The sequence below is a fragment of the Mustela lutreola genome, chromosome 9, assembly GCF_030435805.1.
Source record: "Mustela lutreola isolate mMusLut2 chromosome 9, mMusLut2.pri, whole genome shotgun sequence".
NCBI lineage: Eukaryota > Metazoa > Chordata > Mammalia > Carnivora > Mustelidae > Mustela > Mustela lutreola.
The window spans coordinates 18,390,795-18,405,467 of record NC_081298.1 but is presented as its reverse complement, the minus strand read 5'-3'; the positions used below and the strand labels follow the sequence as shown (position 1 = coordinate 18,405,467).

The 14,673-nt window shown below is 40.5% G+C and overlaps 1 protein-coding gene across 1 annotated transcript in view; it reads left to right on the top strand.

The window, feature by feature from the left end:
• The window catches only part of TOP1 (DNA topoisomerase I), a 97,571-nt gene that overhangs the window by 60,363 nt on the left and 22,535 nt on the right, over positions 1–14,673 (top strand). The window contains exons 9-13 of the mRNA XM_059133157.1: positions 6,000–6,115; positions 10,454–10,575; positions 11,462–11,584; positions 14,049–14,236; positions 14,514–14,658. Coding sequence (XP_058989140.1) covers positions 6,000–6,115; positions 10,454–10,575; positions 11,462–11,584; positions 14,049–14,236; positions 14,514–14,658 — 694 coding nt within the window. The remainder of the gene's footprint in view (positions 1–5,999; positions 6,116–10,453; positions 10,576–11,461; positions 11,585–14,048; positions 14,237–14,513; positions 14,659–14,673) is intronic.

Here is a 14,673-nt window from a genome sequence, read left to right as displayed (position 1 = left end):
AAGCTCTTTTTAAAATGAAGGAAACAGTCTTACAAAAGTGATCAGTAAACATCTTAAAATATGGGCAAAGAAAAATTCCAAGAAAATGATGAATGATGAATCTTTTTGAATGATGAATCTCTAATTAGGAAACATTAATGAATATCAGAATGTCTAGGATTGTGTCTGAGAAAACAGGTGGCCTCACTGGGAGTAAAGATTCAGTCTTTTCTAGAGGAGAATAGCAATAGCAGATTACTTTTGAGATGTGTGTTTAGGTGGGAAATTTTGATTTTTTTATTTAACAAATTTTGGTGTTTGGAATTGTGAAATTCCAAATTGTGAAAGTTTTTATTTTTTTTTTTTTTAAGATTTTATTCATTTATTTGACAGAGATCACAGGTAGGCAGAGAGACAGGCAGAGAGAGAGGGGGAAGCAGTCTCCCCGCGGAGCAGAGAGCCCGATGCGGGGCTCGATCCCATCAGGAACTGAGCCAAAGGCAGAGGCTTTAACCCACTGAGCCACCCAGGTGCCCCGAAATTAAGTATTTTTAATACTGGTACTTCTTAAAACTTTGTATGATTTAACTACTCTACCAATTATACATGATTTGTAGTTGTGTTGAAGAGAGTCAAATGATCCAGAGATGTGTAAGTTAGAAAAAAATAATTTCTTTCCCTGATTCCCATTTTTCCTTTCTTAGCTTTGAGGTAACCACTTTTCATAGTTTGTTATGTAGTGTTCCAGACCCATTTGTATGTGTTTACTCTATGGCTCTTATCATTTAGAATAGTAATCTCCCTAGCACAGCACGCTTAAGGCAAAGGCAGAGATAAGTGTGACCAGGGAGGTGTCTGAGAGCAGCAGAGCTATAGTGGCAGAAATGCCCAGCACAGCTGTGTAATTGGCATTGTTGGTGTGAACATATAAGGGGTTAAAATGAAAGTATGGAAAAGAAAAATCACAGAGCAAAGGAATTCTGGGCCTTTCCAAAGCCAGAACCAGGAAACAAAAGGATAAGTGTGGTTTTTTTTTTTATTCTTCTTTTTTTCCCTCTCCTTTTTAAATTTGGAACTGATCAAAGTTTTTCAGAGATAGATATTCACCTTTATTATTATTTTTTTAAGATTTTATTTATTTATTTGTCAGAGACAGAGTGAGTATAGGCAGGCAGAGTGGCAAGGAGAGGCAGAGGGAGAAGCAGGCTCCCTGTGGAGCAAGGAGCCCTATGCAAGACTTGATCACAGGATGCTGGGATCATGACTGAGCCGAAGGCAGCCACTTAATCAACTGAGCCACCCAGGCATCCCAAATATTCATCTTTATTAAAAACAATTTTTAGGGTACCTGGGTGGCTCAGTTGTTTAAGCCGCTGCCTTCGACTCAGGTCATGATCCCAGAGTCCCACATCAGGCTCCTGGCTCCTCAGGGAGTCTGCTTTTCCCTCTGACCTTCTCCTCTCTCATGGTCTCCCTTATTCTCTCTCTCACATAAATAAAATCTTTAAAAACATTTTTCTTTAAAAAAAGATTTTATTTGTAGAGAGAGAGGCAGGGGCGAGGGAAGGAGAGAATCTCAAGCAGGCCCCCACTGAGCAGAGCCTGACACGAGGCCCGATCTCATAACCCTGAGATTGTGGCCTAAACTGAAATCAAGAAGTCACATACTCAACCATCTGAGCCACACAGGCACCCCTAAAACAGTTTTTGATGATAAAATGAAATACCCCCCGACCTTTTTTTTTTTTAAGATCTTATTTATTTATTTGACAGATCACAAGTAGGCAGAGAGGCAGGCAGAGAGAGAGGAGGAAGCAGTCTCCCTACTGAGCAGAGAGCCTGATGCAGGGCTTGATCCCAGGACCCTGGGATCTTGACCTGAGCCAAAGGCAGAGGATTTAACCCACTGAGCCACCCAGGCGACCCCCTTTTTTTGAGAAATAAAGAAGGGAAGAGCAAAACCAGAAGGCGAGAGAGAATCTTTTTTTTTTTTTTAATTTATTTTCAGCATAACAGTATTCATTGTTTTTTTACCACACCCAGTGCTCCATGCAATCCGTGCCCTCTCTAATACCTGCCACCTAGTTCCCCCAAGCTCCCACCTCCCTACCACTTAAAAACCCCTCAGATTGTTTTTCAGTCCATAGTCTCTCATGGTTCACCTCCCCTTCCAATTTCCCCCAACTCCCTTCTCCTAACTCCCCATGTCCACCATGCTATTTGTTATGCTCCACAAATAAGTGAAACCATATGATAATTGACTCTCTCTGCTTGACTTATTTCACTCAGCATAATCTCCTCCAGTCTCGTCCATGTTGCTACAAAATATGGGTATTCGTCCTTTCTGATGGAGGCATAATACTCCATACTGTATATGGACCACATCTTCCTTATCCATTCGTCCGTTGAAGGGCATCTTGGTTCTTTCCACAGTTGGGCAACTGTGGCCATTGCTGCTATAAACATTGGGGTACAGATGGCCCTTCTTTTCACTACATCTGTATCTTTGGGGTAAATACCCAGTAGTGCAATTGCAGGGTCATAGGGAAGCTCTATTTTTAATTTCTTGAGGAATCTCCACACTGTTCTCCAAAGAGGCTGCACCAATTTGCATTCCCACCAACAGTGAGAATCTTAAGCAGGTTCCATGCCCAGCAAGGAGCCTGTCATGGGGCTCCATCTCATGACCCTGAGATCCTGACCTTCAGCCAAAATCAAGATGCTTAACTGACTGAGGCACCTAGCCACCCTAAGATAAAATGAAACAATTATGGAAATTAGGGGTTGTTAGGAGTTACGAGAATGGTGGATTAGTAATTCATTAGTCTTTTATAAGTCAGAGTTCTATTGTGGGTGCTCAATAAGTGTTCATTGAATGAACAAGATCATTCCCTTATCATCACTAGCTCCCTACTGTCTTCCCCCTTCCTTTGGAGCCTTGGCTCTCCTTGGATTCTGTAGCAGATACACTCTTACCCTGGTCTTGCCTTGTATGGAATTAAATACTCTGAAAGGGCCTAAAAACCTAATTTTGCTTCTGTGGTTGAAATCCTTATCAGTGTTGCCACACATTAATTCTGAGAGACCTTAACCTTTGATTTTTATTTTATTTTGGTTTAAGTGGGATTGGTTAGTCTTCAAGTAAAGATGATTGGTATGCGGGTAAGCAGTTTTTCTACAGCCTCCAGTGCTTGCCGTCCTTAAGTCTGATTGTTAAATTTTGTGCTTTCCTTAAGCACATTGCTTGATGGCACACTGTAAGTTTTTGTAAGTAGAAAACAAAAATTATCAGCCTCTTAGCTGATAGCTTGCCCTTTCTTCCCATCATGGTAGGCTGCCTGCTGTACTCTGAAATCAGTGGTCCAGTTCTCAGTGACTGCCACTGAGCAGGTACCAGCTTTTTTTCATTATTCCTCTTGCTCTCCCACTGAAAGACATACTTCATCAGTTTGGCAAACATGCAGACTTTTTGCTTTCTCCAAAGTCTAAAGATTTGTTAATGTTGCCAAAAAGAAACCAGCAAAACTTTGATCTTTATCTCTTCTTTGGTAATTGTGAAGAAGGGAAAATGGTTCAGATCCCCTCTGGGTTTCTTTATTGTATCACATTTTCCCCATAGAGACAATGTTACAAGTGGTGCTGGTATCCTCAGACCTGTGGGAAAACTTAATTAACTGAGATCCCCCTGTATTTAAGGGTTACCCATTATAGGTGTGCTGGGAGGTTCAGGTCTGCCTTGAGTTAAATATACTTTTTTTAAAAATCAGGGCTGACCTGTTAGAAGTCCCGTGTTTGTTCTTCACAAAAAAGACCTAGAAATTGGGAAATTCCTTGCTGGTGTTAGGTGACTTTTAACTAGAGGTTTCAGTTTCTTTTAGCAAAGGCAAAATGCTGTAAGGAGTTAAGGTTATAATGTAAGGAATTAGTGTTCAAAGACCAGGACTCACAAATAAAAAGTCAGTCATAGTGCTAAGGTATTTATGGGATATGGATTGATCCTCTTCTCAAACCAGAGAAACTGTCCTTGGTTCCACCTTCCCCTTTTCAAGTCTGTTTTACTGTCAAATGCATAACTGCCTTGAACTCATAAGCCTGTTGTAGAGGAGTCATTTTGATGTCTGAGTGCTTGTTTTTCTTTTTTTTTTTTAATTTTTTTTTTTAAAGATTTTTATTTATTTATTTGATAGAGAGAGTATAAGGTAAGGGGCCAAATTCATTCTTCTGCCAGTTTCTTCTTCATTCATCTAGTTTTCCCAACACCATTTGTTGGAGAGATTTCCTTGCTCCATTGAATGCTCTTGGATCCTTGTCAAAAATCACTTGACCGTGTGTGTTGACTTTGATTTTTTTAGTGATGCTCTTATTATAGCAGTTTGATATGTATAATTTTTATTTAATGTTTCTAAACTTTGTTTAAAACATTGGAGTTAGAAAAAAATGCTGGAGTTAAAAGATGATCAGAAGTAATAGAATATGCATAATTAGCCTTTATAAGGATTCTGTAGAACTTTAGGGCTTTTAGTTTTAAAGTAAAAATAGTGAAGATTAAAATCTGTGAAGTTTTTTGTTTGTTTGTTTTTAAAGAATTTATTTGACAGACAGCGATCACAACTAGGCAGAGAGGCAGGCAGAGAGAGAGGAGGAAGCAGGCTCCGTGCTAAGCAGAGACCCCAATGTAGGGCTCGATCCCGGGACCCTGGGATCATGACCTGAGCCGAAGGCAGAGGCTTTAACCCACTGAGCCACCCAGACACCCCCAAAATCTGTGAAGTTTTAAAATATTCCATCTGTTAAGACAACTGACTGTCTCAAACAAAATGGTGGTGATGGTGAGAAGCTATGTCTAATTCCAAAAAAGGACAGACTTCGAGACATCAGCCAGTTGCAGTGCATGATCCTTAATAGTATTCTGGCCTATAAAACACATTTTGGGGACCCTGGGTGGCTCAGTCAGTTAAGCCACTGCCTTCGGCTCAGGTAATGATCAGAGTCCTGGGATCGAGTCCTGGATCGGGCTCCTTGCTCAGCGGGGAGCCTCCTTTTCTCTCCACCTCTGCCTGCTACTCTGCCTGCTTGTGCACAGGTGTGCATGCGCTTGCTCTCTCTCTCTGACAAATAAAATCTTTTTAAAAATTTTGAATATAATTGGGAAGTTTTTAGTATGGTCTAGGTATTAGATGCTAATTTTGTTAGATGTGATAATAGTATTGTGGTTTTGTGACAGCCTTATTTTTATGGAAATGTTTGCTGAACTATTTAGAGGTGAGGTGTCATATCTGCAAAGTACATTGCTGGTTCAGCAGAAGATAGGAAACTTAGCATAATATTAACAGTTGTTGAATGTAAGTGATGGGTATTTGGTATTCCTTTTATATTTGTTTTTCTGTATGTCTAACCATTTTTAAAGTAAAAAGGCTTTTTATTTCATCTTTATTTTTTAGTTTTTGGTAAAAAGGTTTTTTAAAAGCTGTTTCCACTAAACTTTACATTCACTTGTCAGGGTCTCCTATACAGCGCTAGCTAACCCATAAATACCTTGACCTCGGTATACCCCAACCAAACTATTATTTCCCAGTCTTCTGTTGTATTATGTACTTTCTTACAGAGTTGTTTTTCCCTCTACCTTCACCTGCCACCTCCTTCCCAGGAGGCCTTTTTCTGTGTATCAACAGCTAAGTAATACCTCTGCTATGTGTACCACTGTGGTAAAACAACTGTTTGCATTTCCATATCCTCCAGTTGCCAAGCTCCTTGAGTGGGGATCCCTTGTACTCAGTCTTAAAACTGAACTGTTGAACTGTGTTTTCCTGTGTTCACCTGAGTATTTCACTGTATTTGTTGTGAGTGCTGGCTTTTTCAAAGTGAAGAATAATGGTTATATTGATCCAGGCCTTGAATGCGGGGCCCAAAGTTATCCTTGAGCATCAGTCAATTGAGCAGATTAGTTATTTGGGCTTTTATTAGGTGATAATTTCCGTATTAGGTGATCACTAAATGAGGTTATGCTCTGTCGTTTAAAGGTGGGAAGAAGAGCGCTACCCTGAAGGAATCAAGTGGAAATTCCTGGAACATAAAGGCCCTGTATTTGCTCCACCATATGAGCCTCTTCCAGAGACTGTCAAGTTTTACTATGATGGTGAGTTCGAAGGTTGCCTAATTCTTGGCCAAGAAAAGAGTCTGCTTCTATTTAGGAATAGAAAATGAGAAGGACCTTGTGCTATATAATCCTTTTTGCTTATTTCATTTTGTTTTATTGTCCTTGTTTGGTTTGGGGGAAGGGTCTTACTTAAATCCTAAAGGCCCATTTGGTGATGAAGAAGTGCCTTGAGAAAGAGGCTGTTAATGTCTCAACTACATGGTCCCCAAAATGTCCATCTACATAGGTCACAGCACTTGATTCCCCAAAGTTAAATGTTTTTATCTGAACTTCATTTGTGAGGAGCTACTCTTTGTAAGACTTATTAGAAAAGCTGTACTTGTATAGTAGTATTTTACTTTAGTGATACAGTGTAAGCTGACAAGCTTTTCATGATGACAAAATAGTACTAGTATTTAGTTGAAGATTAATTAGCCATCAGCCTCTAGGTAGGGCTGGTAAGTGTCTGTCATTAACTATATATGTAGCACAACACTATGCCGTTATGTGCAGTCAAATTTTATGAGCTGCTGTGAAGAAGTGTTCTGCCTGGTTCTCTTAGAACACTCAGAATTGTCCATTAACTACCATTGGTATTTCTGTCCTTGAGTAGAAGAATTTAAGAGTCTGTCTAATACCAACTACCATTGGTATTTCTGTCCTTGAGTAGAAGAATTTAAGAGTCTGTCTTTGGGGGGAAAAAAGAGTCTGTCTCTGACACTCCTTCTGTTTGCAGTGTAGCACTATGTGTAGCACTATGCAGATGGGAATGCTCAACTGACTTCCTTCATTCCAAGAGTTCTATCCAGAAGGGGCTAGAACATTTTCCCCTCAAACCCGTATGTGCTTAAGATTCACCAGGTAGATCTGGGCTCATTTAATAGATGTAGAATAATAGTGTTGGGTGCTTTTAAACAAAGTGGTTTGCTGACCAAACTTTGAGAAATACTGGGCAGGAAAAGTGCTGGGAGAGGCATCAGTTGTCAGCAGTTGAGAGTTCTGGTGCATCTCTTTATCCAATAGCAGGGACCTTAGGGCCACAGATACTTACAGATAAAGGTAGTAGTTTATACTGGAAGGCTGGGTGTTGCAAGGGGACATGTCAGACTTGCCAAGCTGGAATTCATTTTTTAAAACACAGTTTATTCAGTGTCCCTGTGTTACACATTAAGACCCAGCAGTGGACAATATTGACTAATCCCTGATCATGTGTCCTCAGTGACAAATGGTTACATCAGATAAACATTCTGACTAAAGTTTACCAGAGCACACAGGACAGAAATCTATTAGCTCTTATAGTTGGTCATTCCTGGAGATGCTCAAATATGACTCCACAGCCAAACTCTGATGAGGAAAAAGAGCCTAGAACCTTGACGAAGACAATCCTGAAAATCGGTGTATTCTGTAGCTCAAGTCTGGCCTTACCAAGAGCTTTAGAAAGCTCAACTAGTAAAGCCCCACTTTGAGATTCAGAGTGAGTTGAAAGAAAGCTAGATTCTGTATCTCTGGGTTCTCTCTCTCTCTCTATCCCTCTCTCTATTTTTTTTTTTTTTTTAAGATTTTTATTTGCTTTAGAGTGAGAGAAGAGGAAAGGGGCAAAGAGTCCCTGGCAAACTTCACACTGAGTGCAGAGTCTGACGCAGGGCTCAATTCTCATGACTCTAAGACCACGATCTGGGCTGAAACCAAGAGTCAGGCACCTAACCAACTGAGCCACCCAGGTGTCCCCGGGTTTCTCTTTTCTTTTCTTTTTAAAGATTTTATTTATTTATTTGACAGAGATCATGAGTAGGCAGAGAAGCAGGCAGAGAGAGAGGGGGAAGCAGGCTCCCTGCTGAGCAGAGAGCCCGATGCGGGGCTCGATCCCAGGACCCTGAGATCACGACCTGAACCGAAGGCAGAGGCTTTAACCCACTGAGCCACCCAGGCGCCTGGGTTTCTCTTTTCAAGACGAGAAGCCAAGGCCTGAACCCCAGGGATCACTGGTCACTGTGGTCCCTTCCTCCATTCCTGCTCAGTCCTCCATTATAGGAGCTCCAGCTATATCATTTTCTCATTTGGATTTCTGGCTGGGATTTCTTCCCTTTGATTGTAAACTCCCACTCTGTAATAAGTCAGGATGTTGTATTAGAATTATTAGTCCGAATCAATATTGTAGTCCTGCCTATTCTCTAGGGAAGAGAGTTCTCAGACTCCTTTGGACCTGCCAGGGAGGTAGGGCATAGGCCGGCTGAAGCAGTGACTTGCCTTTGCTGAGAACCTCTAGTTTTCAGCTCTGACTCAGCAGTTTCTTCTTCCTGGAGCTCAGCCTTTTCCACAAAGTGCTCCCACTGCCAGGAACCTTCAAGTCATCCTCCCACCACTCTGCTGCTGGGGAGCTGTCATTTCCTCTTTTGAAGGCTCATCTAAAACCGGCATCAAAGTTTCTTCCTCTGTCAGTACAGAATTCAGTAACATTGCCCAAAGAGTCTCCATTTTTTTGTTTTTCAAATATGTGTGGATACCAGTTTATGCCAAACAGACCCAAGAACAGTTTAATTATTTCTTGCCTTTTATTTCATTTATTTTTAGTCATTTAAATGTTTTCCTTTATATTAGAAGCATGTTACAACTTTACTGGCAACGTTAGTCCAGACCTGAGTTGGGGAGATCCAAAGAAGTGCAGGAAGCCCCTGAAAGCTAATAACCCTATCCCTCCCTCAAGTGTCTTCTTGGAAAGGCAGGAGCTTATGCGGTGATTTGAAAGGGGAAAGTGGCGCCACCTGTTGGCCATTTGGGTTACGGATTTCAAGCAGGTTCTTGTCTGTCCTGACAATTTCAATTTTGTGCCACAGTTCCTTTCATCCCTGCAATTACAGATGATACCTTCCCAACCATCATAAAATGAGGTGTCTTCTGAGTTTGGAAATGAGTGGATTTCTGGTTAAGTGTTAGTTTTCTATAATGAAAGTGAAAATCCTTGTGAATCATTAGTACCTATATAATAGGCAGTGGAATGGTGTTTAACCTCATTTTAGGAACAAACTATTGTGCCATGGATTAGTTCCGTATAGTGTTGCAAAATTGGAGAGTCAAAGAAAAAAAAAATGGAAATAGGCCCTAAGAGTACTTGTTAAAAATACTGTATTTGAAAAGTACATTAAACTCCCCAAGTACTTTCCTTTATTGCTTTATTACTTGTTAGGTATACACAAAACCCCTAGGCCTCCTTCAGATTTATTTTACAAGTTAGCAGTTTTTATTGTGTAACATCAGGATTCCTTTAGAACAGCTTTTATTTACACGTCCACACTACTAAGAACCCCAGTCATCCCTCATGCTCTGAATAAGTCTTACTTCCCTGAAAGAGGCAACCTCATAGTGCCTGTGTTCCAGAGCAATCATCTCAAACTCTACTATGCACCCGGGCCACCTGGAGGTCTCTTAAAATGCACTTGCTGAATCTGTAGATCTGGGGTGGGGCCTGAGAGTCTGCATTTTTCTTTCTTTCTTTCTTTCTTTCTTTCTTTCCTTTTTTAAGATTTATTTGTTCGTTCATTTATTTGAGAGACTGAGAGCATGGTGGGGAGGGGCAGTGGCAAGTCTTAAGCAGACTTCCTGCTGAGCATGGAGCCGAAGGCAGGACTTGTTCTCATGACCCAGAGATCACGACCTGAGCTGAAACTGAGAGTCACGTGCAGTATTCAGGTGCCCCAGAGACTTGCATTTCTAACAGAACTCCCACGTGATGCCAGTGCTGCTGGTCTGTGAACCACACTTTGAGTACAGAGGTTTTAGAGGAAGGTCTTACTTAGATTTTCTTATGTGGGATATCTGGGCTTGCCTGCTATGGATCTATATTATTTTATTAATATTCCACCCACCTAACTTTAAAGAAGAAAGATGCCTATTTCTTTTCCCCACAATTCCTTTCTTCCACTCCCTGCCCTATCCCTCCCCTTCTTGAACAGAGGCTGCTTAGCTTAGCAGTGGCAGGAGTCCCTCTGAGGATTTGATTTTTAAAAACCATTGAAGAGGTGTAAAGGACCCTGCTTGCTGAAAGGAAAAGGAAGAGTGGCTGGGCCTCCCCCAGCTCATCCCTGTCCTGAGCAGGCACCTGGGAACAGTTTACTGGCATAGTCTCCAGAGAATGACCCAGGTAAATATCTGCTAAAGAGAAGGAGAATTTACAACTAGATCTAAATCAGTGTATTGTCATTGTTGTTGTTACCATGTGTCACCAGACCTTTGTATACCTTGGGAAGGTAAACCATCAGTTAGAAGACTTCTTCAGAGTTCAGTATTTATACACAAAACATGAATTATACACCTCAATTTTTCAACCGCTTTTTCCTCTAGGTAAAGTCATGAAGCTGAGCCCCAAAGCAGAAGAAGTGGCTACCTTCTTTGCAAAAATGCTCGACCATGAATATACTACTAAGGAAATATTTAGGAAAAATTTCTTTAAAGACTGGAGAAAGGTATTGTAGCCCATGTATTAATATCCTAGCACCTTGTAGAAATATTAATCAAGTACTACATAAACTGTAACTTTACAGAAAATTGTGTGGTATAAAATTTGAGCTTTATGAATTTTATTATATTTTAATATTTTCTTTTTTCCCTATTCATTCATTATATAGGGTTTCTATCCAATAAGAATACTTAATATTTCTTTCCTCTCATACTCATATGGCTGTAGGAGGGAGTTTAGTAGGCCAAACAAAAAAACCTCAGGAGAAAGTTTATCTCTGCAGGAGTGCCTGTCCTCTGTCTGCTGTTGCAAAGAAAGATGTTAATGTGATGTTCCATTCCCTTTTGATTCTTTCTTACTTCCTTTTGGTACTTTCTGCTCTTGATATCACATTTCTTGCATCTGTCTAGGTGATTTTAAACAATCTCATTCTCAATTTGGATTATGTGGACAGAGGCTGAGCTGAAGCTTACATTCTGAATAGCTCTGGAAATAACATTTAATAAGTGAGTAGAGCAGGGATAATGTTTCTAAGAGAGAATGAGTATGGAGATAGTTCTCTCATTACTAAAGCAAATGATATCTATTCATGTTTCTCCAACTGGGATACATATGCTTGCAGACATAGCAGGGTATAAGGAGCCCAAGAAATTACGTAAGAGTTCTGTAACCTTCTTCAAGGAAAAAATCACCTACAGCATCTTTCTGTTTAATAGAATAGAACAAAGTAATAAGGTTATGTTTCTTTTTTTCAAAACTCATGAAATTAGACTACCTCTCTAGACACCTTCAGCTGAAAAAAGTGGTGCTTTGCTGTAATCACAAAGAAACCTAGGGGGTAAATGGTGTATTTACCTTCTGCTTCTGTCTCCCCCACTTTTTTTTTGGACTAGGAAATGACTAATGAAGAGAAGAATATTATCACCAACCTAAGCAAATGTGATTTTACCCAGATGAGCCAGTATTTCAAAGCCCAGTCAGAAGCTCGGAAACAGATGAGCAAGGAAGAGAAACTGGTACTACGGAATTTCTTAAACCTCTGGAGAACTTTGGAATAATGTTCATCTAATTTTCTTCTTGGTTCTTAAAATACAGATATGACTTTAGTAATTTCAGATGGCTCTGTACTAAGCTTTAGGACGCTTGGCCTAATGTTTAAGTTTTCTTAAGGGTTTTACATAGACTGAAGATTGTGAATAATAGGCACTTTATTTAATGGCTCAATGTAAGAACCTGGTGCTTTTGTGACCTAAAATCCACTCAGTTAACTCCAGTAATACTGTATTTAAGGATGGGCAGACCTGAATTTTAGGGTTTTAAGACAGCTACAGTAATACTGCCTGTGTACGTTCCTGTTCGTTCTCTTTTACCCTGGAATCTAGCCATGCACATCCATCTCCATCCCAGAAGGATCTTTCCAGTATCTGGTGGGTTACCATTTTTTTTCTAGAGTACCTGTAGGCAAACTGTGTAGGCTGCCTATTTTTATTAAAAAGTTTTATTGGAACACGACCGCATCTACTTGTTTACATATAATCTGTGGCTGCTTTCCTGTGACAGTGGCAGGGTTGAGTAGTTTCAAAAAGAGACTATATAGCCTTCAAATTTTTCTGTTGAGAAAGGTTTTCTTTTTCTGTTGACAGAAGGTTTGCCAACCCTTGATCTAGAGAAATCAGGCTAGAGTTCCTTTGTCTTGTCTGCCGTTTCTTCCCAAGCTGGAGGTCCAGAAGTTACAGATTTTAAGGAATTTCAAAACTTTATGGTTTCAGTATTTTAAAGGACTTGCACATTTATACAATGTAGGCATTTGTAATTTTTTGTAAAGATTTTATTTATTTATTTGACAGAGAGGAGAGATCACAAGCAGGCAGAGACAGAGAGGGAAGCAGGCTCCCTGCCAAGCAGAGAGCCTGATGTGGGGCTCGATCCCAGGACCCTGAGATCATGACCTGAGTCGAAGGCAGAGGCTTTAACCCACTGAGCCGCCCAGGTGTCCATAGGCATTTGTATTTATTATCTAATTCATTGTTTGATAGTGCCTATTTGACCTTCAGTTTAAAAACTATGAATTATTGTAAGAATGATAATTACTTCAGACTTTTCAGCTCAGTTTAGTCTTCTCGATATTCCAGATTAGTGAAACTTGGTTTATTCTTTACTTCAGGGGTGTTTTAAAACTTAAAACTGCTTTGGAGCTTTGTTCTTGCAAATAGTGATCCAAAGATAGGGAGGTTTCACAAGTATCACCTTGTCAGAGCCCTGGCCAAGGACACCTGCTGCCAACAAGTTCTGAATCTGTTCCCACCTACAAGGCAGCAGGACTTAGTAAGTTGAATTTCTAAGTATAATATGAAGATAGAGTCAGCAGAGGGCTCGGAGGCTCCATGTTCCACTCTCACACTCCTTTTTTGGAGCAAGGATCATAAAGTATGCAATGTATGTCCCCATATACCTAGGAGAAATAATCTGTGACAGGTATGTGTGAGCCTGAAAAACCTGAAATGCTGTTCAACTAAATGTGTCTGGAACATGTTAGAAAACATGGAGATGTTCTTTGTGAGGCCTTTCCATCATAGACTCTTCCTGATCTACCATTTTGACACTGCTCAACAAAATGATGTTAGCTTTTAAAGTTATATTTAAAAATACCTAAGTAACATGTTCTCACACATAAATCCTTTAAAATAAGAAAATTAGTTTTAGGGACGCCTGGGTAGCTCAGTCGTTAGGCATCTGTCTTCTGCTCAGGTCATGATCCCAGGGTCCTGGAATTGAACCCAGCGTCGGGGTCCCTGCCCGGTGGGGAGCCTGCTTCTCCCTCTCCCTCTCCCGCTGCTTGTGTTCCCTCTCTCACTGTGTCTTTCTTTGTTAAATAAATAAAATCTTAAAAAAATTTTTTTAAAAAGAAATCTCTTTTGAATCTGTAGTTGGAATCAGTCCTCAAAGGTAGATATTTTTGGGAATTTTACTGTACTTAAAAGTTTGAAAACTGTATTATCCTTATTTGCATTCATACCACTTTTTAAAAATTAAAAAAAATATATTTTGTTGGGGTGCCTGGGTGGCTCAGTGGGTTAAAGCCTCTGCCTTCGGCTCGGATCATGATCCCAGGGTCCTGGGATCGAGCCCCGCATCGGACTCTCTGCTCGGCGGGGAGCCTGCTTCCTCCTCTCTCTCTGCCTACCTGTAATCTCTGTCTGTCAGGTAAATAAATAGAATCTTTTAAAAAAAAAAAAAAACCTTTAAAAAAAAAAATATTTTGTTTAATCTCTGCACCCAGTATGGGGCTCAAACTCATGACCCTGGGATGAAGAGTCATATATGCTCTTCCTACTGAGCCAGCCAGGCAGCCATATTTGCATTTATTTGTTAGTGATTTTTAGACTTTCTCTACCTCAAACTATTCTCAAATAAGAGATAAAATAAGAATAAGGAACAGCAATTTGAGCCCATTTTGATTACTTCCTTGCTGTGTTCCAGAAAATCAAAGAGGAGAATGAAAAATTACTGAAAGAATATGGCTTCTGTATTATGGATAACCACAGAGAGAGGATTGCCAACTTCAAGATAGAACCTCCTGGGCTTTTCCGTGGCCGTGGCAACCACCCCAAGATGGGCATGCTGAAGAGACGGATCATGCCAGAAGATATCATCATCAACTGTAGCAAGTGAGTGCAGTTCATTGTTTGGGCCAGAAATCAGGTGAGGGGGTCCTTTGTTCTTGGGAGTACTTTGCTGGGATTCTTTTCAGGCTGCACAGAACTGTTGGGAACAACATGGTATCTCCATGTACAGATCTCCAAGTACTTCGCAGTTACTGACTGGTGATGTGGAGGAAACATGGAAGTAGATGCTCAGCAGAATTGTCCACTTTAGGTTACGAAAGGTCAGACTGTCCCTGGCTTCTTCTCATTTCACGTCCCTCCCACTTTGTTATTTTCACAGAGATGCCAAGGTTCCTTCTCCTCCTACAGGACATAAATGGAAAGAGGTCCGACATGATAACAAGGTTACTTGGCTGGTCTCCTGGACAGAGAACATCCAAGGTTCCATTAAATATATCATGTTAAACCCCAGTTCACGAATCAAGGTAAGGGGTAGCTAG